Source organism: Corythoichthys intestinalis, chromosome 12, assembly GCF_030265065.1.
Source record: "Corythoichthys intestinalis isolate RoL2023-P3 chromosome 12, ASM3026506v1, whole genome shotgun sequence".
Taxonomy (NCBI): domain Eukaryota; kingdom Metazoa; phylum Chordata; class Actinopteri; order Syngnathiformes; family Syngnathidae; genus Corythoichthys; species Corythoichthys intestinalis.
This window is the reverse complement of record NC_080406.1, coordinates 15,324,038-15,348,924: the sequence shown is the minus strand read 5'-3', so window position 1 is coordinate 15,348,924 and position 24,887 is coordinate 15,324,038. Positions and strand designations below refer to the sequence as shown.

The 24,887-nt window shown below is 37.3% G+C and overlaps 1 protein-coding gene across 4 annotated transcripts in view; it reads left to right on the top strand.

Moving 5' to 3' along the window:
* LOC130926990 (contactin-associated protein-like 5) overlaps positions 1-24,887 on the top strand; it is a 376,038-nt gene that overhangs the window by 178,607 nt on the left and 172,544 nt on the right. For all 4 annotated transcript variants that reach the window (XM_057852402.1, XM_057852401.1, XM_057852404.1 and 1 more), the window contains 2 exons: positions 12,580-12,783; positions 23,609-23,793. In XM_057852402.1, the coding sequence (XP_057708385.1) occupies positions 12,580-12,783; positions 23,609-23,793 (389 nt within the window). The remainder of the gene's footprint in view (positions 1-12,579; positions 12,784-23,608; positions 23,794-24,887) is intronic.

Below are 24,887 nucleotides of genomic sequence, written 5' to 3'. Positions count from 1 at the left end.
AAAATCATCGTTTTTTTTTTAACCTTTATGAATCGTAATCGAATCGTGACGTGTCAAATCGTGATGCATCTAATAATCGATTTTTTTGGGAACTCCCTTAGTAGCCACGCGGTTTGCTTTTCATTCATTCACGCAGCGTCATAGTCCTTTAAACAGTGTGGAAGCTGTGCTTCCCAGAGTAGAGAGTACACTTTTCCATGAGAGTGAAAGGAGATAAGTCATTGGCTAAAGGCTGGGTTTATCCCGCCAATTGGATGCTCTGCATCTCTGGGGGGGTCTATGGGCGGTGGACGGGGCCCGCCTGGCCCGGACACTCTACATTCTGTATGATGATTGGATGATATGTCTGAGGCTGAATTCCTTTTTTAATGACAGGGAAATGACAGACTCAGCGATCTTATCATATTAACATCCGCATGAGGCATTTTTTGATTTTCATTCCGCTGTTCTGGGTTGAACCAGAGACTTTCATAATCATCCTAGCGACACTTGAAACGACTAGCGAAAAATCGAGGTTATTTCTGTGTTATTGTTTTTTTTCATTGTAGTTGCTTGTGTTTGGAGACTTTACTTCTAGCACACTAGTTTCTTTCCCTATCAAGCAGAGGGTGCTGTTGTGGCCCTCCACCGTTACAAAGCACTCACAGGCGGACACACCTCGAGCTTCCCCTCATTGAAAGACCAGCATCCGCCACTGACTGCAACCCACTGCTAAACTTGCAATCTTTATAGCTACAATGTCTGATATTTAATTCATTTTTTTTAAAAAAAGATCTAATTTTAATTTCTATTAAATTCTATTTTGTTTGAGTTCATAAGACAACAAGTAGGAACAGGTCTTCGTTAAAAATTGTTCTAAGAGTTACTTCACAATGCATTGCGTCAAGAAGCACATACCATTGACATACAGTAACTAACACACATCAATCTCCTCACAGAAGACAGAAGACATTTCTTAAGAAGAGGAAAATTAATGATCAGGACAGCACTGTTGATATTTCACAAAACGAGTAGCAAAAGTAAAATGAAAAGGAAAGACGGGAGGAGAAAGGACGAGAGTAGGACAAAACCGGTGTGTTGCCAAAATGTGATACTACGGTGAAATGTTCTACAAGAGGCGAATTTGAAACCCAAAGTGCTACCGTGCACTTTCAGCTTTTTTTTTTTAGATGCATAAAGGCAGAACATACTAAAGATGTCTTAAGAAAATTCTTTAAGGTAGTAATATCAAATAAGGCTGGTTTAAATACACTACGTGACCAATGTGGTCAACAGATCAACAATCTGTAAGCTACCACAAGAAAAGACAATGCTTAAAAGAGGGAAACACATGAAAATTATTTTGAGGCAATGAAATGGTAATAAAAGACTCAATAAAAACACAAATAATAAGTACTCACGCTTTTAACCGATGTGCACATGTCTTGGATGTCTCGCCGCATAAAAAAACCAAGGCAAGAAACGAAAGGAACGAGAATACAAACTGTCAAATGGCAGTAAGTCAATATCTGGGCAACCTTCCTAGGATCGGTTTAAAGACACTGCTGATAAAATGGAATTGGATCCAGGTACGACGTTGGGAACACATCTCACAGCTCTGCAACAAAACAATCTGACAAGCAGCAGAATGTGATAAAATCATGCCAGTGGTCATACTAGCTTCGCTTGCTAGCTCGCGCAGCTATTCTCCCAGTCCAGGCGAACTACGTCATCACCCCGAGCGTCCCATGCGCACATATAGTGAGAAAGTAAGCATCACAGTGCTGTGCTAGGCAACTAATCCTATCTTCATGCGAACAGTTACAGTTTCTTTCTAATTAACTAAAGTCACTCTCAAATCTTTTAAAATAACTATCCAAAAACAGACATGCATGCATCCTGTTTCAGTACTGTCTACTAGGAGTGGGAACCTCTCGGTACCTCATGATACGATACGATTTGCGATACAAAGCTCACGATAACGATGATCTGACGACACGGCGGTACAACGATTATCGATACGTTGGTCAGGAAATCATTCTAGGATATTCTACAAACAACTAATAAACAAAAAAACTGAATTGGAATGAGTTTATCATTAGTAGACGTTCAATCCGTTTGAAACGGGAGGGATGGCAGCGAATGAACGAATGTTGCCACCCTCCCAGTCTATGGCCGTCAGTGGCAGCCAATGCCAGGCAATGAGGTCATTTTGGGCCATTTAAGATCATTTACCTGTTTATTTTCAGTTACTTCCTGTAGTTTTTTGGGGTATTTTATGGGTCACTTCCTGTTTATTTTGAGTTACAAAACATGAAGTGACCTGGGAATCACCCAAATGAATAGACCCCAATGACCAACGTCACATAATCACGTGATCGCTGTATTGTGCCGCTATATTGTCCGTCATTGTGTGTCCGTATTGTCAATGATTGTAGTTTGTAAAGGTGGATTCGCGTGCAAATTATGGAAGCCCCGGTGCTTTCAGACACTGTAAACTCATTGGATGAGTTGCATAAAGGCCCCTATTTGGAAAAGATTCGGTCGATCCAGTCACCAGATCCATATTTGATGCCCAAACCGATGTTTCCTCCCGTCCGGTCCCGTCCCGTGCGTCAGAGCTTGTCCTGAGACCACAAAATTTCCAATCATACTCCAGTGTATGTCACGATGAGGAGTCGGGTACCCAAAATCGGCACCGGCCCGAATATAAACCGACATTTGGTCAGCTGAGCGTCAGCATTGTCACGATTGTAAAATGAAACTTGCCGGTGTGTGCCGAAAAATAGCTGCCCGCGTGAAATGTCCCCCCTGATGGGAGCGCTTATTTATAATGCTTTATTGACGTGAAAACATCAAATGTTTTCATGGACGCATTACAGTAATGGATTTACGACTGTAAGATCAGTTTTAAATAATTAAATTACACAAAATATTAGTACTGTATTTTAGTAACAATTCGTGGACCGGGCAACATAACCATCTTTGAACAGAAATGTATTAGTCTACAGGTTTTCACGACCATATCCCAATGACAATCACACAGGTATGACATTTATTAGTTCAAGCAGAGTAAAATAATACATATTCACAGTACAAAAAAGTCGTCTCGTGTGGGCGCTCCCATCAGGGCGGACATTTCCCGCAGGGCGGCTATTTTTCGGCACAACACATGTTGTGCGCTCACCTTCTTGCTGCACGACCGTGGCGATGAGCTTCGTAGTCTCCGTCTGATGATGTCTGCAATCGTGTAGGCATCATATTGAAGTTTTCACCGCTGTCTGACGGCTGTCAACACAAACGCATCATCGACCGAGATAACAAACCGTGCTGCTTTAGAGATTTGCCCTTTTAACAATGGGCACACAGCAACTACAAAAATGATCGTTTATCATCTCTGTTACTGCAACCAACCGCCACATATGCCTTCACGATTTTGATTAATCAATGTTAACGATTCTCAGGAAGGTTTTTGGGTTCGTTTACCAGGAGGTGATTCCTTAGACAAGCAGAAAAACACGCAGTAATAGGAGGAATGTACGTAGCGGTAATATGTAAACACGATGAGCTGACGGACAATATGGCGGCACCAGTCAGGGGGGCGGAGTTGTGATGTCACGTGACTGGGGTCCATAGGCAGTGACTCAAACTCAACAGGAAATGACTTGTAAATGCTCTAAAATAAACAGCAAGTGACCTGTAAATGCCCCGAAAATCGGACCAAATAACTGAATGCTCTGGTTTTGAATGAACGAACGCTCTCGGTCGAAATGGATTGGGCGTCGAGCACCGTCAATGGCAGCGTTAGAGTTAACTGAGACACTATTAGAGTGGAAGATTTTGGTAGCAACTTGATGGTTCCTTTTTTTTTTTTTGGTAACACTTTATAATAACTATCCGTTTTAATAGTTAATAGATCATTAGTAAACTGTTGATAAATGATTTATTGTTGATTTGTGAAGTATTTGTTAACAATTTGTTAAGCATTTACAGGGTTTTCCAATATGGTTGACTTCTTTCTAAATGCCCTTGCTAGTTGATGGATCTTAATAAAACTATATACACTTTATATTGAAGGTAATAAGTTTTATTGGTTAAATATACAAAGAAAAGTACTAATATTTGTTGGTTCTATGGCAGATTTGCAGCGCTGCCTGCAAAATGCATTTTCTTTTGAAGTGAACGGCATTTCTTAACCTGAAAAGATAGAAATGCCAAACGTTACACACAAAAACTTGAAACGTTTCTACACAAACTGTGTTGCAGGTTAGGAACACCCTGTAAATGCTTAACAAACTGTTAACAAATACTTCACAAATCAACAATAAATCATTTATCAACATTTTACTAATGATCTATTAACTAGTAAAACGGATAGTTATTATAAAGTGTTACCTTTTGTTTTTTTTTTTTTTAAACATTGACACTTTTTTAAAACGATATCTCGATTCTTAGCGATAACCTTTTGGGATACAAAGTATCACGATATATCACAATCTCGATATGTTGTCACACCCCTACTGTCTACGCACTCAATGCTATCCAATATGTCATCTTTTGTACTGACACCCAGTAGACAAACTATTAGGGCTGTCAAACGATTAAAATTTTTTTATCGAGTTAATTACAGCTTAAAAATTAATTAATCGTAATTAATCGCAATTCAAACCATCTCTATAATATGCCATATTTTTCTGTAAATTGTTGTTGGAATGGAAAGATAAGACGCAAGATGGATATATATATTCAACATGCGGTACATAAGGACTGTATTTGTTTATTATAACAATAAATCAACAAGATGGCATTAACATTATCAACATTCTGTTAAAGTGATCCATGGATAGAAAGACTTGTAGTTCTTTATGAAAAATGTTAGTACAAGTTATAGAAATTTTATATTAAAAGCCCTCTTAATGTTTTCGTTTTAATAAAATTTGTAAAATTTTCAATCAAAAAATAAACTAGTAGCCCGCCATTGTTGATTGTTGCAATAATTACTTACACTATAAAATCAGTCGCACCCAAGCGCCAGCAGAGGGCAGAAAAACTCCGCAAAACACAATTAACAAGTGGGCCTTTCACTCAACTGTCATTTAAATCTGTCTGAGCTGGGCAAGTGCGTTAATTGCGTCAAATATTTTAACGTGATTAATTAAAAAAATTAATTAACGCCCGTTAACGCGATAATTTTGACAGCCCTACAAACTATATAAAAAAGTGTGCCTTTATAAGGATAATACGTTTATTAATCTAACAATTTAGCAAACAAGTATTTAACCGTATATGAATGTGCATGTGTGAACTGGTGATGTGAGTCTATTAGCGTCTTGGGTACTATAATGGTGTGGATAAAAGCTCTATATACTGTAAGTCTTCTCCATTTACTATTTAAAATTAGCAAGTAAAACTGAACGCTAGAATACCTGTGGAGGCATTTTTTTGGCTATTTTAATTGCAGGTGTACTTAATGAAGTGTCCCATGAGTTCACATGATAACAGTTTTCCACAGTTAAAAAAAAAACACTTCCAAGAGATTCACTTGAAAATGGGGCAATTAAAACCAATGAGCGTGGCAGACAATGTCACAATGAGCAACTTTATGGTGTCCGGCTGCGTCTCACACACTTTCCAGTTAGTGTCAGGCAAAAATAAACAATGTCTCGCCATTGCCGCCGCCGTCATAATCTTCAGATGATCAGTTTCAGCCTTCAACGGAAAATAAAACTGGCCAATTCCACTGAGCTATTTTGCAGCGGCATTTTCATGCATGGCCCCTGTTGTCACGTTAGAGCACTGCGTCTCTCACAAGAAGGATTATGTAAAGGTGACAGCCAAAATGCTGCTTCGTTGCCAATCGATTGTACACTCTATGAACGATGAGGCGCGAAAATGATGAGGGAGGATGAGGTGTACTTCTCGGCTGCCACGCCGTTAGGGAAGACATTTGTAAATAGAAATGTCATCTTCACTGTGAAGGCGCTTTGTCGTAGCGATCACAGTTATTATTATTAATATTGAATACTCGGCAGTCTTCTGAACTGCAGAGGCCTTTCTCAAACAAAGACCAACAACAGGGGTGGGCACCAGAGAGTCGTGATGGGTGATAACACAGATTTATCTTCCTACAAAGGGGGCATGTTACAAAAAAATAGATGTTTAACTGCTTGTATACAAATAGTTGGTTCTCTGGAGTGCCTACAAAATGTGTAATTTTAAACACCCAAGTTAGTCTGTTGTTAATGACCTACTTCTAAAACTGTTTCATCAGGGAGCTGAAGCTGCTTTCACGAGTTAATATAGAATACCTCCGATCTTGTCATGGATTTTGTGTTTCAAAAGTCGCAGCAGTGTTGTTTTCGTCAACCCTCGTCAACGAACAATTTTTTATTCATGACGATGACGTCACGATGACGCGCTAAAAACATTTCTTAGGAGACCAAAACATAACATGATGGATGCCAGTTGTCGTCTGACAATACAAGAACGAAATGAAAATTTGCCATAGTTTCCACCATAAGTTCACAATGTGTGATATTTTCTTATTGTATGTGTAGTTAGCACGCATCTTAGCAGTATTTGGTCGTGTCACTCATGTGACGTGCTGCACCTCCCCCAACCCATTCAAGGCTGCTTTTGTGAAACGTGTCAGGTGCTGCTTGGTAAGTTTTGTTTTCTTATCTTGGCTGTGCCATGTTGCTTTAGCCTTTAAAGGTCAGTGCTGTATGATCATCATACACCAAACTAACTTGTAGCGTTAGCATTAGCATTTAGCTCGGCGACTCTTTGAGTGTCTTCTTAAACTCTTGGAAAACTTTTAACATACAGTTCGTGGAGTACAGGTGAGTTTAATTAATTGCAAATAATGTGTGATTTTCCTGCTGAGTATGTATTAACATCATGAAGAAGGTGATGTCCTTGTAGACTACAATTTGCTCGTCTCTTTTCTTTATTTATTTTAGGGCTGTCAAACGATTAAAAATTTTAATCGAGTTAATTATAGCTTAAAAGTTAATCGTAATTAATCGCAATTAATCGCAATTCAAACATCTATAGAGTATGCCATATTTTTCTGTAAATTATTGTTGGAATGGAAGGATAAGACACAAGATGGATATATATATTCAACATGCGGTACATAAGGACTGTATTTGTTTATTATAACAATAAATCAACAAGATGGCATTAACATTATTAACATTCTGTTAAAGCGATCCATGGATAGAAAGACTTTTCTTAAAAGAAAAATGTTAGTACAAGTTATAGAAATTTTATATTAAAAGTAAAACCCCTCTTAATGTTTTCGTTTTTATAAAATTTGTAAAATTTTCAATCAAAAAATAAACTAGTAGCCTGCCATTGTTGATGTCAATAATTACTAACTCAATGCTCCTGGGTGCTGAAGCCTATAAAATCAGTAGCACCCAAGCGCCAGCAGAGGGCAGCAAAACTCCGCAAAACACAATTAACAAGTGGGCCTTTCACTCTACTGTCATTTAAATCTGTCTGAGCTGGGCAAGTGCGTTAATTGCGTCAAATATTTTAACGTGATTAATTTTAAAAATTAATTACCGCTCGTTAACGCGATAATTTTGACAGCCCTAATATTTATTTTCTTTATTTATTTATTCATGGACTAAAACCTTTGAAGTTTATAGACGAAAACATTAGGAGAATTGTTGACTAAAACTAAACGAAATTTGTCTGACATTTTGTTGACGAAAACTAAATGAAGACTAACACATTTTGAAATGACTAAAATATGAGTAATGAGACTAAGACTTATACGAAAATTAAAAGGGCTGCCAAAAACAACACTGACTCGCAGTCACTTTTTTATGAACTGAGGTTTTGAATTAAGCCGTCCCCAGTCATGTGTCTAAATCCATACTCGAAACACAAAACTCCCATGTGGCACATTAAAACTGTTGTGACTATAAGGACACTCAGATTCCCATTCTCGAACACTGTATATTTACGACATTCTAGCTTCAATCCCCCCCCCCCCCCATTTTAAAGTCTTATTAGATCTACTAAACAATGTTTTTGTTGTTTTCTAATCACATTTGGACACTTGTTCACAACCCTCTTCAGTGTGTAAAATTGTTTATTGATGTTTACTTAAATTTTACAGGACTTTTAAGTACCTGTCATTTTTATACAGTTAGAAATAGATCAATACTGCAGAAAAATGAACAATAAATTTCCAGTAACACTTTATTAAAAATAACCACTATAACTAGTTAATACATCATTACTAAACTGTCAGTAAATGATTTATTGTTGACTTGTTAAGTGTTTGTTAACAGTTTTTCTGTTGTTGATGTTAACATATTTGGTGTTTCTTTGGTAAAGTACGGGGTATAGAAAGGACTACGGGTGGAACAATCTGGAGTTACAAAAATGTGATATTCTAAATATCACATACAATTTCTGTAATTTGTTCAACCTATTTGATGTTCTTCAAAGTTTACCAGATGGTTAACAAACTATTAGCAACTGATCTGTAAAATGTGAGTTGATATATTAAGTATTAGTTATGAGCTTATTGATGTTGTTGGGACATTATTCTAAAGTTGTGCTTATTCCTCATTGACTAAAAATTAAGAAATGAGGAGTAGTTGCAACTCTAGAATAGTAGTATTTACCGATCAACTGTTTGTATTACTCTAACACACCCAATATACAATAAATAGCCCTTATACCATAGTTTAAGGAAAACAAGCAGAATATAGGGCATAAGAAATACTGTACATGACGCCTTCTTATCACGGAAGCGCTACGTGTGCGTCATGCAGCTAACTGAGCAAGATTGACGATGATTACCAGGTGATAGGCAAGACATCTTAGAAGCCTACAACTGCACGTCAGTTCTTCCAGACAGTCCAGAACAAATGGCGGGACGTCCTGTCCCAACACAAGGAACTCCGGCAAACGCCCGATATCTAACTGATAGCATGACTGATAAGACTCCAAGAGCCCCTGAGACGCTGAGGCACGCAAAATCTTGCACTGCGGTTGCCCCTGTAACGGTGACTCAGCAACTGTGACGCATGAACTAAACAGCCCAAACTGCGATGGAAGATAATCCTAAGCACACACTTTTTCCTGCCCACGGCCCAACCCGCGAGAGCCTTCAAAAGACTGAATGTTTAACTAAGCATTGTCATTTTTTCTCGGGAGCCTTTTTTTGACTTGTGATATGGTGACCTTGGAATGAGCCTGCCTCCACGCCTGAGTCTGTTTCTGTTTTGCCTTGCTATTTGATCACTGACGACCTGAATATATTGTTAACTTGTGCATTGAAAGCCTTTTTCCAGCTTTCATAATGGCGTCAGTACAAGGGGTTAAGACTAAGGTGAACATGCGGAGTTTGGCCTTTTGGCCGGGTTTTTAGAGTCTCGCCGGCCCGGGTCGTTGGAGCTGCGCCAGCTGTACTCCGGCAATCTGGCTAAAAGGTCTGAGTCCATCATGTCCCAATAACATAAACTATCAACTAATACTTAATAAGTCATTAGTTAGTAAGTTATTAACAGCTTTTTAATTGTATATTAGTAATTTATCAGGTGTAGGTATGAATGATTGACACTTAAGCTATTTATTCCATAAGGCATCATCATAAATATTTAACAAACTGTTCACAAACACTTATCAAGTCAATAAAAAAATCATTTATTAACAGTTCAACAGATAGATATTATAAAGTGTAACCGAATTTTCATTTCAAAATGCTTTCTCATACCATCTGGTGCACAGGATAACTAAAACTCAATGCAAAATATGTTTTCTTTACAAACTATTTTGAAAGTAGAATTACTACATTATCAAGCATTATCATTTGATTTTGTTTTCATCACAATAGTCATATTTTTTTCCATTGACTATTGCACAAATGCCTTAAAATGGTGCACAATACAGACATGTGGCCGTTGTTAAATCATTTACTAAAACTCAAAAAGTAAAAACTCTGTTTTTTCGGCAACATTGAACATGATAACAGTAAAATCTTGATGTCTATATCGAGATGTTGACGTTTAGTCTCACCTAAACTCTACAAGAGGAGCACCTGTGCAGTCGTGTGGTAATATTTTTCATTGAAATCACTCTAATTGTTGTAATGAAGAATCTCCGAGTCGCGGGAATAACTTGACTCTAGCCGATTACTTTGATTTGTCTGTTTAGGTTGTAAAGAAGCAGCTTGTTAAAAAATATTATGTTTGTTGTTTTTGTGTGTGTGTGTGTTTTTATTCTGGTTCCTCTGCGGAGACAGCTGACTGTGGCGAGCCACAGGCGCACTCGCTTGCATTGCATTACTTTGTATTTATGGAGCACACCGTAGCGCTTGAGGCTACACAAAGTGCTTCACAGATCACAAAACAAACAGGAGTGGAATAAAACAAACAAGGGGCCTGCAGAGTTAAAGCACACGGTTGAGGAACAAGTTGCCCTCGCTGAAGAGTGGTTTTTCGCTATGTGTGTCATGTTACTTTCCGCGCCATTGTGCCCCTTCAGGAGATAAGCGGCAGGTCCTGCGACTACATGACCCCCCACCTCCCCCTGCCCCCTGGGGAGACATGAACATTAACGCAGATAATGACCGATTCTTTTGCCCCACAGCCACAGCATATTGGAACCATTTTTCACATGTCGCACAGTAGTAGACCATGCTGGCGTTCTGACTCAAAAATAGCCTTTCTTGGAAGACAAAAGAAAAGTTAGTTTTGCTTTGCTTTGCCACATAAAAACGAGAAAATATCTTGAACTACATGAGTTCATGTTGAATGCTAGGGATTGCTCTTGGAGTTCAAAATAACAAAATATCCCCAAAACATCAAAATGGTATTATATACCGTATTTTTTGGATTATAAGTCGCACCTGAGTATAAGTCGCACCAGCCATAAAGTGCCCAACAAAGAGGAAAAAAACATACCGTATTGACCCATGTTTTTTTTGCATTGAAATAGGACTGAAAAAGCGGGAGTCGTCTCATATTCGCGGTCTAGACATTATACCAATTCACGACGCTAGATGGCGCCAGATATCATTGAAGCGATGTTCTGGCATGACAGATCTCAGCTACTCTCAAGTTTAACCAGTTTGCATTATCTTATTGCAATGTTTTTCCTTATTCAGATTCGTTTTAACACTACAGTTACAATTAAACTTCACTTTGATGATTAATGCAGTTATTGCAATTTTGTTGTTTTATCACAGTCGATTGGTTTATTTACATTACAAAAACCAGAAGCCATTCATTTACAAATGTGATTGCACTTTAGTAGTGCTGCAACGATTGATTAACTCGAGTATTCGATTAGCAAAAAATATTCAAATTCAATTTTGTTGTTTCGAGTATCCGTTTAAAGTGGTGTTATAATGCTTTATTTTTAAAGTGTTTGCATTTAGTTTTATTAATTAGGGTAGATACACTGCCCTCTGGTCTGCCTCTTTTCACATGGCTGAATCCAACTGCTCCCTGTTAAGACCAACGTAGCTGAGTTTTTGCTTGAGCTAACGTTTTTTAATGCATTCATAATTTAGTTTGTAGGCATATTTAGCTGTTTTTATGGGAATATGTGTCTGAACCATTTGTTAAGAGCACTATAAAAAAACTTTAGCATTTTATAGCATTTAAGCTAGCGGAGTTTTTCTGTAAAAGTTAGCCAATTGTTCTTTTGTTGTACATAGATCCTCATACAAAAAAAAATATATATATATATATATATATATATATATATATATATATATATATATATATATATATATATATACTGGTATATATACCACTTGAGGTCAGCTCAGGTATTTTAATTTTTCATGTTCCTTATCTGATTACTCGATTATTCGAACTAACTAGTCCATCGATTAATCAACTACTAAAATATTCGATAGCTGCAAACCTACGCTTTAGTTCACATATTTAAATGTTCAGATATTAAGACTTGAATGAGGCAAAATAACATGCTTTTTCTCTCAAATATATTGTTATAATCATTTTTTTCAGATGTACTGTAATTATTTTCTGTATAAAAACTAATTTGGTGTTCAAAAAGTCTTTTTTTCAAACTTAGGTCTTGAAAAACAGGGGGTCGTCTTATAATCAGGGCTGTCTTATATTCGGGCCAATAAGGCGCACCGGAGTATAAGTCGCATTTTTGGGGGAAATTTACTTGATAAAATCCAACACATAGAACAGATATGTCATCTTGAAAGGCAATTTAAAATAAAAATACAATAGATAACAACATGCTGAATAAGCGTACAGTATGATAATAAAACATGATGCATGAACAACGACATGCGAAAGCTGCCGGTATGTTAACGTAACATAACTATAAGAGTTATTCAGATAACTATAGCATAAAGAACATCCTAACAAGTTCACCAAACCATAAGTGTCACTCCAAAACACCAAAATAACATGTGAAATGATATAATAATGTTTTAATAATTTCACAGATAAGTCGCACCCCCAGCCAAACTATGAAAAAAACTGCGACTTATAGTCCGTAAACTACGGTATATCGTTTTGACTGCAGCTTCACTATTTCTGCACTGTCGCACTAATGCAAGCATTCTTCTGTTTTTCCCCGTCTCAGAGTCCTACGTGGCAGACTTTGATGGCAGAAGTTCCTTGCTGTATCGATTTAACCAAAAGTCCATGTCCACCGTGAAAGATGTCATCTCGCTGCTGTTCAAGAGTCAGAAAGCCAACGGGGTTTTGCTGCACGGCGAGGGCCAGAGAGGCGATTACATCACTTTGGAGCTCCACCGAGGGAAATTGGACCTCTACATCAACTTAGGTGATACATATTTTGTGGTTTAACACTTACATCTTAGACTTGTTGCTCTTTATAGTGCTAAACAAATGTATTTCACAACCTGTTTACAAGACAATAATGAAGTACAATTGCCATTTGGAATTTAGTTCACCTTTTGGCAAGCTTATTTGGCTTGTGTAAGAAATTAACTTTCCATAACAAAATTTCACAACTGTGGAGATAATGCTGTAATTTTAACCTTTTCAGAAACACTCACAAAAATACTAATAACGGTTTGGTTATTTCAAGTGAGGAAAACGTTTTTTATTTCAACTTCAAAATGTTAGACATCAAACCAGATGCTTCTAGTGCAGTGTTAAAATGAGATATGATATTCCTTGGTGTATACGGTATATAAATGTGCGTGTATGTTATCAATACACATATTTTTAATATTAAAAACAATTTCAAAATAAACGCTCACCCCAGAAAACTTCCACTTCCAAGTAGGGTTGTTCCGATCATGTTTTTTGCTCCCGATCCAATCCCGATCATTTTAGTTTGAGTATCTGCCGATCCCGATATTTCCCGATCCGATTGTTTTTTTTTTTGCTCCTGATTCAATTCCAATCATTCCCGATAATTTTTCCCGATCATATACATTTTGGCAATGCATTAAGAAAAAAAATGAATAAAACTCGGACGAATATATACATTCAACATACAGTACATAAGTACTGTGTTTGTTTATTATGACAATAAATCCTCAAGATGGCATTTACATTATTAACATTCTTTCTGTGAGAGGGATCCACGGATAGAAAGACTTGTAATTCTTAAAGGATAAATGTGACTTTGTATATTGTGACAAAATATTGCCATCTAGTGTATTTGTTGAGCTTTCAGTAAATGATACTGTAGCCATTTAACTGTTCTGCCCAAATGCATGATGGGAAGTGCAACCATGACTGCGTAGTGGCACCAAGTGATATATCTTCTCTGCGTTGGGAAATAACATAGGGTGTAAAGAAAAAGATCAACTATTACCTTTCTTCCCCACATTGCTTTCCCACGATATTTCTAATTGTTGAGAGAGAGATTTTAAGGCTTTAGCCAATTAAAAAAAGGCTCCAAAGACTGCCAAAATTCACTCTACTCATTATACGCTGCCTTTTAGCTCTATATATAGGTAGATCGGCGCCATTATAGATTGAACGCGACAATGCGTGAGTGGGTCGTGCAGGGCATGCGTTAATTGTGTTAAATATTTTAACGTGATTAATTTTTTAAAAATTAATTACCGCCGTTAACGCGATAAATTTGATAGCCCTACTTTAAGCCAAAACTAAAGACGCTGGATGAGTGTAAGACATTTTGACTGTAACGTTAAATACAATTAGAAAACGATTTAATTAAAAAATATATATGTATATATATATATATATATATATATATATATATATATATATATATATATATATATACAGTGGTACCTCTACATACGAAATTAATCCGTTCCAGAACCTTGTTTGTAAGTCGAAATGGTCGTATGTCGAGCAGGATTTTCCCATAGGAATACATTATAATTCCATTAATTCGTTCCACAGCCCAAAAACCTGCACTAAATCCTTAAAAAATACTGCTGGTGCTATTACAAATGGCAATTACACGTAGCAAAACAAATAAATTATAAATCAAAATTGGAATAATATAATAAAAAGAATAATAATAATTCCTGTAATAGTGTAACGAATTGGGTTCTAATAAGGCGGACGTTTTTTTTGTGTACCTGAACGCACCGCGGGGCTGACGTGCCTGGACCGGTGAGCTTGAGTTTCACTTTCACTTTGAATGTTCTCTTGAGAACACCGTCAATTGCGGCAGACAGCAGGCGTTTTGTGTTGAATAAGTTGTGAAAGAAATGATGAAAATGTGGAGAAGCTGGTGATTTCTTTGGAGATGTTACCACAATAAGAATTGTCAGCTTAACTTATAAAGACTGGCGAACGATGGTCGGAGGAGGACCGTGGAGATGTATTGTTGAGCCATTTCACGGATGCCCACCCCTCGCTCATATTTTTCTGTCATTTGCATCTTCATTTAGAAGGTAAGCATCAACTTTTTCCTTGTTTCACCACCTGTACCAACCTTTTCTGAAACCTGTGTTGATTTGTCACACAAGAAAATCCGCCGTGCATTCGTCTGCGGTGCTGCCATTGTCGTCGTATTTTGAGCATGTCGTCGGATGTAGAAACAAATGGCGAGTAAAATTTTACGTCGGATGTCGAAAAGTTCGTGTGTCGAAGCGATCGTATGTAGAGGTACCACTGTATATTAAAAAAAGGCATGTCCGAAAATGACGTGATCGGACCCGATCGATTTCGATCGATCGGGACATCTTTACTTCCAAGTGGTCATCCTAATTTGCGTTTAAGTGTGCAGTTGTAAGCAGACCCACTATAAGAATTGGGGAAAAATAAAATAGCTGAAAGGTACCCTAAAGTTGCTTGTATCCAGGGTCGCAAGCGGCTGGTGTCAATTCTACACAGATTATCATAACAACTGTAAGAAGTCTTACTTGAACTGTACTACGTATACAGTACAGTACAGTACAGTATGTGCATGGTAATCCTATTTTGACTTTAATCAGTGTTTTAAATGGTACCACGGATAGAAAGACATGTAATTCTTAAAAGCTATATGTTAGTATGAGTTATAATAATTGGATATTAAAACCCTTTTTAATGTTTTTGTTTTAGTAAAATTTGTAAAATTACCGTATCGGCCCGAAAAAAAGATGGTATTTTTTTGCATTGAAATAAGACTGGAAAAGCGGGGGTCGTCATATATTCACAGTCTAGACATTATACCCATTCACGACGCTAGATGGCGCCAGATATCATTGAAGCGATGTTCTGTCATGACGGTTCTCAGCTACTCTCAAGTTCAACCAGTTTGCATTATCTCATCGCAATGTTTTTCCTTATTCCGATTTGTTTCAAGACTACAGTTACAGTTAGACTTCACTTTGATGTTTAATGCAGCTATTGCAATTTTGTTGTTTTATCACAATAGATTGGTTTAATTACATTTCAAAAACCAGAAGCCATTTATTTACTTATGTGATTGCAATTTAGTTTACATATTTAAATGTTCAGATATTTAGATTTGAATGAGGCAAAATAACATGCTTTTTCTCTCAAATATATTGTTATAATCATTTTTTTTTTCACATGTACTGTAATTATTTTCTGTATAAAAATTAATTTGGTGTTCAAAAAGTCGTTTTTTCATACTTGTGTCTTGAAAAAGAGGGGGTCGTCTTATAATCAGGGTCGTCTTATATTCAGGCCAATACGGTAGTACAGTCATGGACGAAATTATTGGTACTCCTGGCCCAACCGCGTCATCACCCCCAGCGTGCATTGTGCCCTCCATAGGTCAAAGCATGCTAAATATTATAGATTTTTAAATCAATGGCAATAATATATGTGTTTCTAATAACATATTTTAGTAAAAGAGAGCAACTTTTCTTTCAAATTTTAAGTCCGAGGTTCCCTTTAAGGTAAACGCATCTGAAATTTTGCCGACAAGCTCATTGTACTGTGCTCCTACAAGTACAATGCTCAACAGATTGGCAATTGTGTAGTCATAACGTACGTATACTATCCCTGTTCAAATCCTTAGCTGGTACAAATCAAGGTGATTGGCTTAAGGACTTTTAAAAAGCAACTATTTTGTCAGATTTTATTGTACAAAAATATGAGAAAATATGCACAGCCAAAAATGCTTTTTTTTTTTTTTTTTTACTCTACTGCCTTGTTATTATTGAAAGGCTAACATATTTGCATGTACGTATACTATATGTGTTTTCAGATGAGCAGGATGAATAATATCCTGTTAATAAATAAAATTGATATTTTTGGTCTCATATGAAATTTATGATTTAGGGTGCAGAGAGTAATGGCCAGAGAATGCTTTTATGCATGCAGTTGGTCCTCCTGCAATATAAACACATTGAGCATGATGATGCATTAAATTCCACTTCTTCAGCCAATTACAATGTTAAACATTAACATTGAGTGCTCCATTCTATTTAGGAGTGTACTACTGTAAATCACAAAACAATTTTATGGTAACACTTTACAATGAGGGTCCCTTAATTAACATTAGTTGATGCATTTTTAGACAATAACTAATGTTTAAGTAACATTACAATAATTAAAATAATTGCTTATCTAACATTTATTAATATATTAGTTAACATGAGTTAATGCATTATTTAACGCATAACCAGACAGTAACTAATGGTTTGGTAATATTAAAAATATATATAGGCCTATATAGGGTTAGGGTATTGGGTTTAGGGTTAGGGTTTGTTAATTTAGCATTTATAATTTCTTAGTTAAGGGACACATGTGCTACACTTTAAAATTAGGGACCTAAAAGCATTCAGTAATGGTTAATAAAGGTTAAGAGGAGGGAACTTAAGCATTTATAATTTCTTAGTTAAGGGATACGTGTGCTACACTTTACAATAAGGGTCCAAAAAATATTCAGTAATGCTTTATTAAGGTTAGGTAATACTTATGAGGTACTGTACGTTCATGTGAAATAATACCATACTTAAGGTTGGGTTAGCAGGTCCCAAAGACTCACAGAGCAATCTTTCTCATTTTAAAATAACATAATCACTTACTAGTACCAGTATACATTAATAACTATTTATTCATGCACTAATGTATATGTGAATTAATGCACCCAAGGATTCACAGAGCAATGTTTCTCATTTTAAAATAACAATCACTTACTAGTACCAGTATACATTAATAACTATTTATTAATGCACTAATGTATATGTGAATTAATGTTAAGTAATGTATTATATACTATATTATATATTATAACTAGGGCTGTCAAACGATTAAAATTCTTAATCGAGTTAATTACAGCTTAAAAATTAATTAATCGTAATTAATCGCAATTAATCGCAATTCAAACCATCTATAAAATATGCCATATTTTTCTGTAAATTATATATATATTCTGTAAAATAAATTGTTGGAATGGAAAGATAAGACACAAGATGGATATATACATTCAACATACGGTACATACTCTACTGTCATTTAAATCTGTCTATGCTGTCCTCACTCCGAAGCGTCTACTTTTTCCAAAGCTAGACAGCTAGTGAACGACGCCTTAATAATCAGACTTCTTCCTTTTTCATCTGATTTATTAATAAAATGGCCTCAAAACATTGTCCTCTTTAGACCGTAGTAAAACTACACAAAAAAAGTACACAAGCATTGCATTAGCAACAACGTTAGCTTAGCACGCTATACAGGTTCACTAAACATAAACAAAAAGCGTCTCATACAAAAAATATAACATTTCGCTTACTAACATAATATGTACATTCTTTACAACAACCATACTTACGGACAAATCTTGTCCAAGGATCATATAAGCACAACATTACAACGTAGGCGTCAGCCCGAGACGTCGTGCAGCCATATTGAACTGGCAAGAAAACAATAAACCATGTCGCAAAGCGACCACAAGAGTTCGCTGTTAGACAGCACAAAAAACCTTGCTGTAAAACATACCAAAAGGCAGAATACTGTCTGAGTGGGACATGTGCGTTAATTGCGTCAAATATTTTAACGTGATTAATTTAAAAAAATAATTACCGCGCGTTAACGCCATAATTTTGACAGCCCTAATTATAACCTAACCTTAAGTATGGTATTATTTCACGTGAACGTACCTCATAAGTATTACTTAACCTTAATTAACCATTACTGAATGCTTTTTGGACCCTTATTGTAAAGTGTAGCACATGTGTCCCTTAACTAAGAAATTATAAATGCTTAAGTTAACAAGCCCTAAACCCTAACCCTATATAGGCCTATATATATTTTTAATTTTACCAAACTATTAGTTACTGTCTGGTTATGCATTAACTAATGCATTAACTAATGCGTCGAGCCACTACTCCTCCGCGTAGAGAGGAGCCAGCTGAGCTGGCCCGGGCATCTGGTTCGGATGCCTCCTGGACGCCTCTTCCGGGCATGTGCCACCGGCGGGAGGCCCCGGGGACGACCTGGACACGCTGGAGAGACTATGTATGGATGGATGGATGGATTAACTAATGCATTAACTCATGTTAATTAGTTTATTAATAAACAGGGGTGCACATAATTTTTTTGTCCAGGTTCTCAGAGGAGGACTTGGAGATGTCACTTGGTCCTCATTGAGCTTGAGAGCCAACCCGCCTGATGCGATAAATTTATGACAAGCTTTACTTAGAGCCAATTAACTTTAATTAATTATATTAACAATTAATGCTTGATTAACATCAAATGGCACAACAAAATTGCCATTACTTTGAAGTGAAATGTAAAGAAATAAAAAGCACCAATTCAAAATAAAGGGCATTATGCGGCTCCCACATTAACTCCAAGCCTTTTTAAAAGTGGGATGTCCTCCTCATAAGACCTCATTGAACGTGCATGTTTAGCTTTGTAAAATGCGAGCAAAAACACGTTTGTCAGTGCATGTCGTTGTTCATTACCTTTAGTTCGCCACTTGTCCATTATGGAGGTAGATTTGTGTCTTTATTATTCAATCAAAAAAAAAGTTGCTTCGATCGCGCCGGTACGGGAGTGGTCGGCGAGTGGCCCGACACTAGCCTGCCCAGTAAGCGAGTGGACTACCGGCGAGTCGCCGGCGTCCACGCCGGCAGCCCCATCGCTTCAGCTTTGAATGAGTGCCGTGTCATTCGCGGGGCGTCCACTCGACAGTCGGCCTCCGCGCCTGGGGGGTGATATCGGGGTCCGACCAGTGTGCCACGACAGGGCACCGTACCGTTGCGGGTACTGAATAATTGAATAATAAAGACACAAATCTACCTCCATAGTCCATAGGGCGAGTGGGGTCCTGTTTGACATCGATAGTTTGCTTAATTGCCACATGCTCTCTGTTTTTTCCGTGGGTTTTCAAAGTTTGGATGGCTGAAATTCTTTGACCCTACATAAAATGCGCTGCTCTTATCGGCGACATTGGGATCCTCACGGCACATTTTGTACCGCATTTCCGTGCGAGCATCATTTGCTTCTTGCCAGCAAAAGTCCTTTTTTTTTGGTAGCTCCGGTGACGTCTCTGTCGTCTGTCTGTCTTTTGACGGGGGTGGGGGAACACGGAAGTAATTACTCAGTGTGGCCTGCCTCTTCGACATTTTGAGGAGTTATTTTCTCGTGTCCTACGCAAATACAGTGGTCAGCCATCGGTACGCAAAAGCGTATGGAAGCCGTTGAGGGCCAGCGCGTTTGTCTACGTCCAGTACACATGCGCGCATGCGGACCACTTATGTGCACCCCTGTTAATAAATGTTTAATAAGCAATTATATTAATTATTGTAATGTTACTTAAACATTAGTTATTGTCCTAAAATGCATTAACTCGTGTTAATTAATATATTAATAAATGTTAGATAAGGGATTAAATGAATTATTGTCATGTTACTTAAACATGAGTTATTGTCTAAAAATGCATTAACCAATGTTAATATGTTAAGGGACCCTTATTGTAAAGTGTTACCAGTTTTATTTTTCCCCTTTTTTCTGTAGCAGTCCATTTGAAAATTAATGCATAGTAATATTAATACAAACATATGTGGTATGTAATATAATTATATTTCAGAATTAAACAAAGTGTTTGAATCACTTCAATATACTGAAGTAATGTATTGTTTGTTTCTTAATTTTTGTTTTGTAACTTTTCAGTTGGTGCTGGTGTCACTCTCAAGCACTGTCCTATACATATATTTTTCTGCTTTCATAAGATTACGTGGGGCAAAAGTGGTGTTGTTGTATTCTAGAGATGGGAATTGCAGGTTGACTCTTGAAATGATATTATCATGACATTTTTTTTTTTTTTTTTTTTTTTTTTTTAGCAGCAGGGGTAGCGCTATCCTATTTCATCTGTAAAAATTTGTGCTGTGGAAACCTAGGGTTTAAATTGATTCCTGCTGGTCACAAAAATATTGCAGCTAGATATCGTAGTCTTCCTCCTACTGTTGAGGGTGCTTCTGAGCAAAAGACCAACCTCCCTCCAGTCTGTGTATCTGATCAGGTTTATGTGCTGTGCGACACAAAATATACAACAGAGTGTAAATTGAATTTCCCGTTGAGGGATTGTAATCAGTATAATGAATTAAATATTCTTTTAAATGAATCAATACATGCTGCAATTGGCTGGCAAACACTTTTGCCAGTCAACTGGGCTGGGCTCCAATTCACACAAGGGGTGTCAAAATTGGATGGATGGACAATCAATATACAGTATACAAAAAGGTTTTACGGTCCAATGAAAAGCTAATTTGTTGAGTAAACATTTTATAGGATGGAGATGAAGGATCAAGGGGGGAAAAAAACACAAAAAACCTGCATTATACAGTATTTCCGTGACTTCGGACACAGACATTATTGTTACCTCATAATTTGATTTGTCACACCTCTACAGCACATCACCCTATGTAGTGTGATATCTCATACTCATACTCTTATAGTGCTGCAATGATTAATCGATTAACTTGACTAATTTGGGAAAAAAATGCTTCGAATCCAATTTGCTGCTTCGGTTGTTCAATTAATTAGAATAGCGTTGTAATGTGTATTTTGAAAGTGTTTTCATTTAGTTTTATTGATTTGGGTGGGTACACTGCCATCTAGTGGAAACAGTGAATATGACATAACTCATTTTACATGGCTGAATCCAGCTGCTCACTGTTAGGACCAACATAATGTATGTTGATGTTTGAGCTAATAGGTTTTTTTAATGCATTCGTAATTTAGTTTTAGAGTCCCTCACAAAAGTCTTGTTGCTTATGCATTTTGTAGAAACAACTGCTAATAACCTGACTTTTAATTATTCAATTGGTTTCAGAAATGGCTCATAAGAAAGCTAAGACCCTCCCAAATGATGTTGAATGAACAAACATATATTTGTTTCATTGAAAAAACATTTATCATTTAATGAAAACAAAGGTCTAATTTTGGCAAGACAAAAATTTTGTCGCCTACAGAAAGTAGTGTGAAAATTGAACAAAAAGTGTACTTCAAATACAAAAATATGTTATATAACATAAGCACATTAAGTAGTGGTGCTGTGAGATCCAAATTTAATATTTTGTATGACTTCCATGGGCTTGAAGGACTGCATCCATGCGGTTCGGTAAGGATTCATACAATTTATTGACGAAGTCATCAGGAACATCAAAGAAAGCAGTCTTGCAGGCCTCCCAAAGTTCATCAACATTCTTGGGTTTCGTCTTCCATGCTTCCTCTTTCATCCTGTTCATGTCTGCTGACTGGGCTGAGCAGTCCCGGTTGATCTTGATCTTCTTTGCCTTGAGGAACTTTGAGGTAGAAATTGAAGTATCCGATGGCGCACCATCCTGCTGCAGAATGTGTCCCTTTTTATGGTTAGGAATGTAAGAGGCAGCTAAGATTTGTTGATATTTCAGACTATTTATGTTGCCTTCCACCCTGCAGATCTCTCGCACACCCCCATACTGGATGTAACCCCAGACCATGATTTTGCCACCACAAAACTTTACTGTTTTGTGGCAAAAGGTGGATTTTTCAGATGACTCTTCCATTGAATTACACCTCAGTCGCCGCAAATATTGCAGGAGACCTACTGGAGCCCGCATGGATCCGAGATTCACTCAGAAAACAGCTGTCATATGAGCCATTTTTGAAACCAATTGAATAATTAAAAGTCAGGTTATTCGCAATTGTTTCTACAAAATGGATAAGCGAAAAGAGTTTTGTCAGGGACTGCAGATATGTATATGTAGCCGTTTTTTGTGGGACTTTGTGTTTGAATGATTTGTCAAGAGGATTATAAAATAAAAAACAATGTTAGCATTTTATAGCATTTAAGCTAGCAGGATTTTGCAATGCAAGTTAGCCAATTGTTCTTTTTTTTATCCTTAGATTGTCATTTATTTTATTTTTTTACACCATTTGAGGCTAAGCTCAGGTATTTTAATTCATTTATAAATGAAAGTGCAATCCTGCACAGTTTGAAGAACCACTTGGGAATTATCATTTTGAATTCGCATTAATGTTCTTTTGAAAGTGTAATCTTAGCAAGGCTTTGTTTTACATCTCCTAAAATGGATTCTGCAACGCATTAAATGTTCTTAATCCGATTACTCGATTATTCGAACTAAGTAGTCGACGGATTAATCGACTAATAAGATAATCGATAGCTGAAGCCCTATACTTTTTATCTTATTCTCTGGTTTATTAATGTATTATTCTTACAGTAATCACCACAAACAAGCACACAAAAAAGGATGTCAGAGCAAAGGGGCTTGTAAACACTGCTGCAGCTCTTTAGGTTGGGTGAGGGCTGCAGGGGATCCCAGCTTGTGCAGGGGCCCTTTGACAGTAGTCAGTAGGGAAACTATTGACCCCCTCTAAACATCTATCTAGTTGCCATTTTGTCAATTTCAAGTGCAAAGTCCATTCAGATGACCTACTGCTGCAGCCATGTATATATACATTCTTTAATAGCATGTAGTGAATGCAGAGTTAACACTTTAAAATATGCCTAAATTAAAATAAGGACAAAATGTGTATCACCACGGGGAAGGCTCTGTACAGACAAAAACTAAATCTGACCTCAATTAATGCTAACACTAATGTCCCACTATTTACTGACGTTAGAAAGTTCATTAAAACAACTAATCTCCCCACGAATTCATGAGTTGGTGTCATTGGCTTTGGTGACCCCACTTTGCAGTCGTCCGACTTACCTAACATCACACACCCAACCCCTGCTGTTTCCCCAGACGACAGCCGCCCGAGGATGAGCGCCCCCCGCGTTGCCGTCACGGTGGGCAGCCTTTTGGACGACCAGCATTGGCATGCCGTTCACATGGAGCGCTTCAACAAGCACGTCAACCTCACAGTGGACGCCCACACGCACCACTTCCAAACCCAAGGGGAGGCCTACTCGCTGGAGGTGGACTACGAGGTGAGCAAATTAGCATCAAGTGGTCCGAATCAGTTTGTAAAATGTAGTGCACTTGATGCATTTATCCCGTAAGCGGCCCATTGGTAACACCACGCATATGAGAAGTGGTTGAAGTCTTCCCTCTCCAGCACTGCAGAAGGAAAAAAACCCAGCATTTAATAGCGGAGGAAATGTATAAAGTATGGATTGAACACCTCCATGCTCCTTCTGCATTATGCATGTGGCCAAGTGCATATTCAGGATTCCTTTAAAGCCTCTCCTCCTTTTAAAAGTAGTCAGCCGGACATAATGCTTTCAACTCATGCAGCTACCATTAATTAGTGGGTTAAAGCTGATAAAATCTCTACTGTTAAAAAGAGACGTTTCAACCATGCATACCGTGCAAAAACTGGCGGGCATAAGTAATGGCTCAATTCCTGAAAACCTTACCTTTTAATGACCGCACACTCCATCCCATTAATAATCAGATGCTGGAACAAGAACTGCCTTCCCGGAAAACATTCGCCAAACTGCTGTGGGGATTTGTTTTGCAGGCAGCCAAATCATCTAAGTGAATTTGGCTTGAATTGCTCATTCTTAGATATATGAGATTGAATGAGATGAGGTCAAAGTTGTCAGGCAAGTTCTTGGAACATGTCTTATGGTTCCTTTCTTCAGGGAAGCTGGCGTTTTCTTAAAATTAAAGACGTGACATTCATGGAATTAATCTGAGCAACTTTCAATGAACGCTTGAACCTTCACATCCCATAGTGGTAGGGTTAGTGGGGTGTTTAAACCAAGGACGTAGGTTTGCATAGGGACGGTTGGGACACTACCAACTTTTTAGGATGCTCAAATTGTCCCTACCAACTTTGAACCAACCTTATTTGCATAATATAATGAGTACATAAGCGGTTTTAGTGGCCAGTGTCATTGCATGTATTTAACTTTCCTATATGTACCTGTATAAACATTGTAAAGCAATAAAACTGCAACAAAAATGAATGAAATGAACAAAAAAATATATTTTTATAATGGGTCAAAATTATTTTTCGAACAGATCATGTGACTAGCACCTTAGACGGTCATTTGTTTGCATATAATTTTCATTTTTT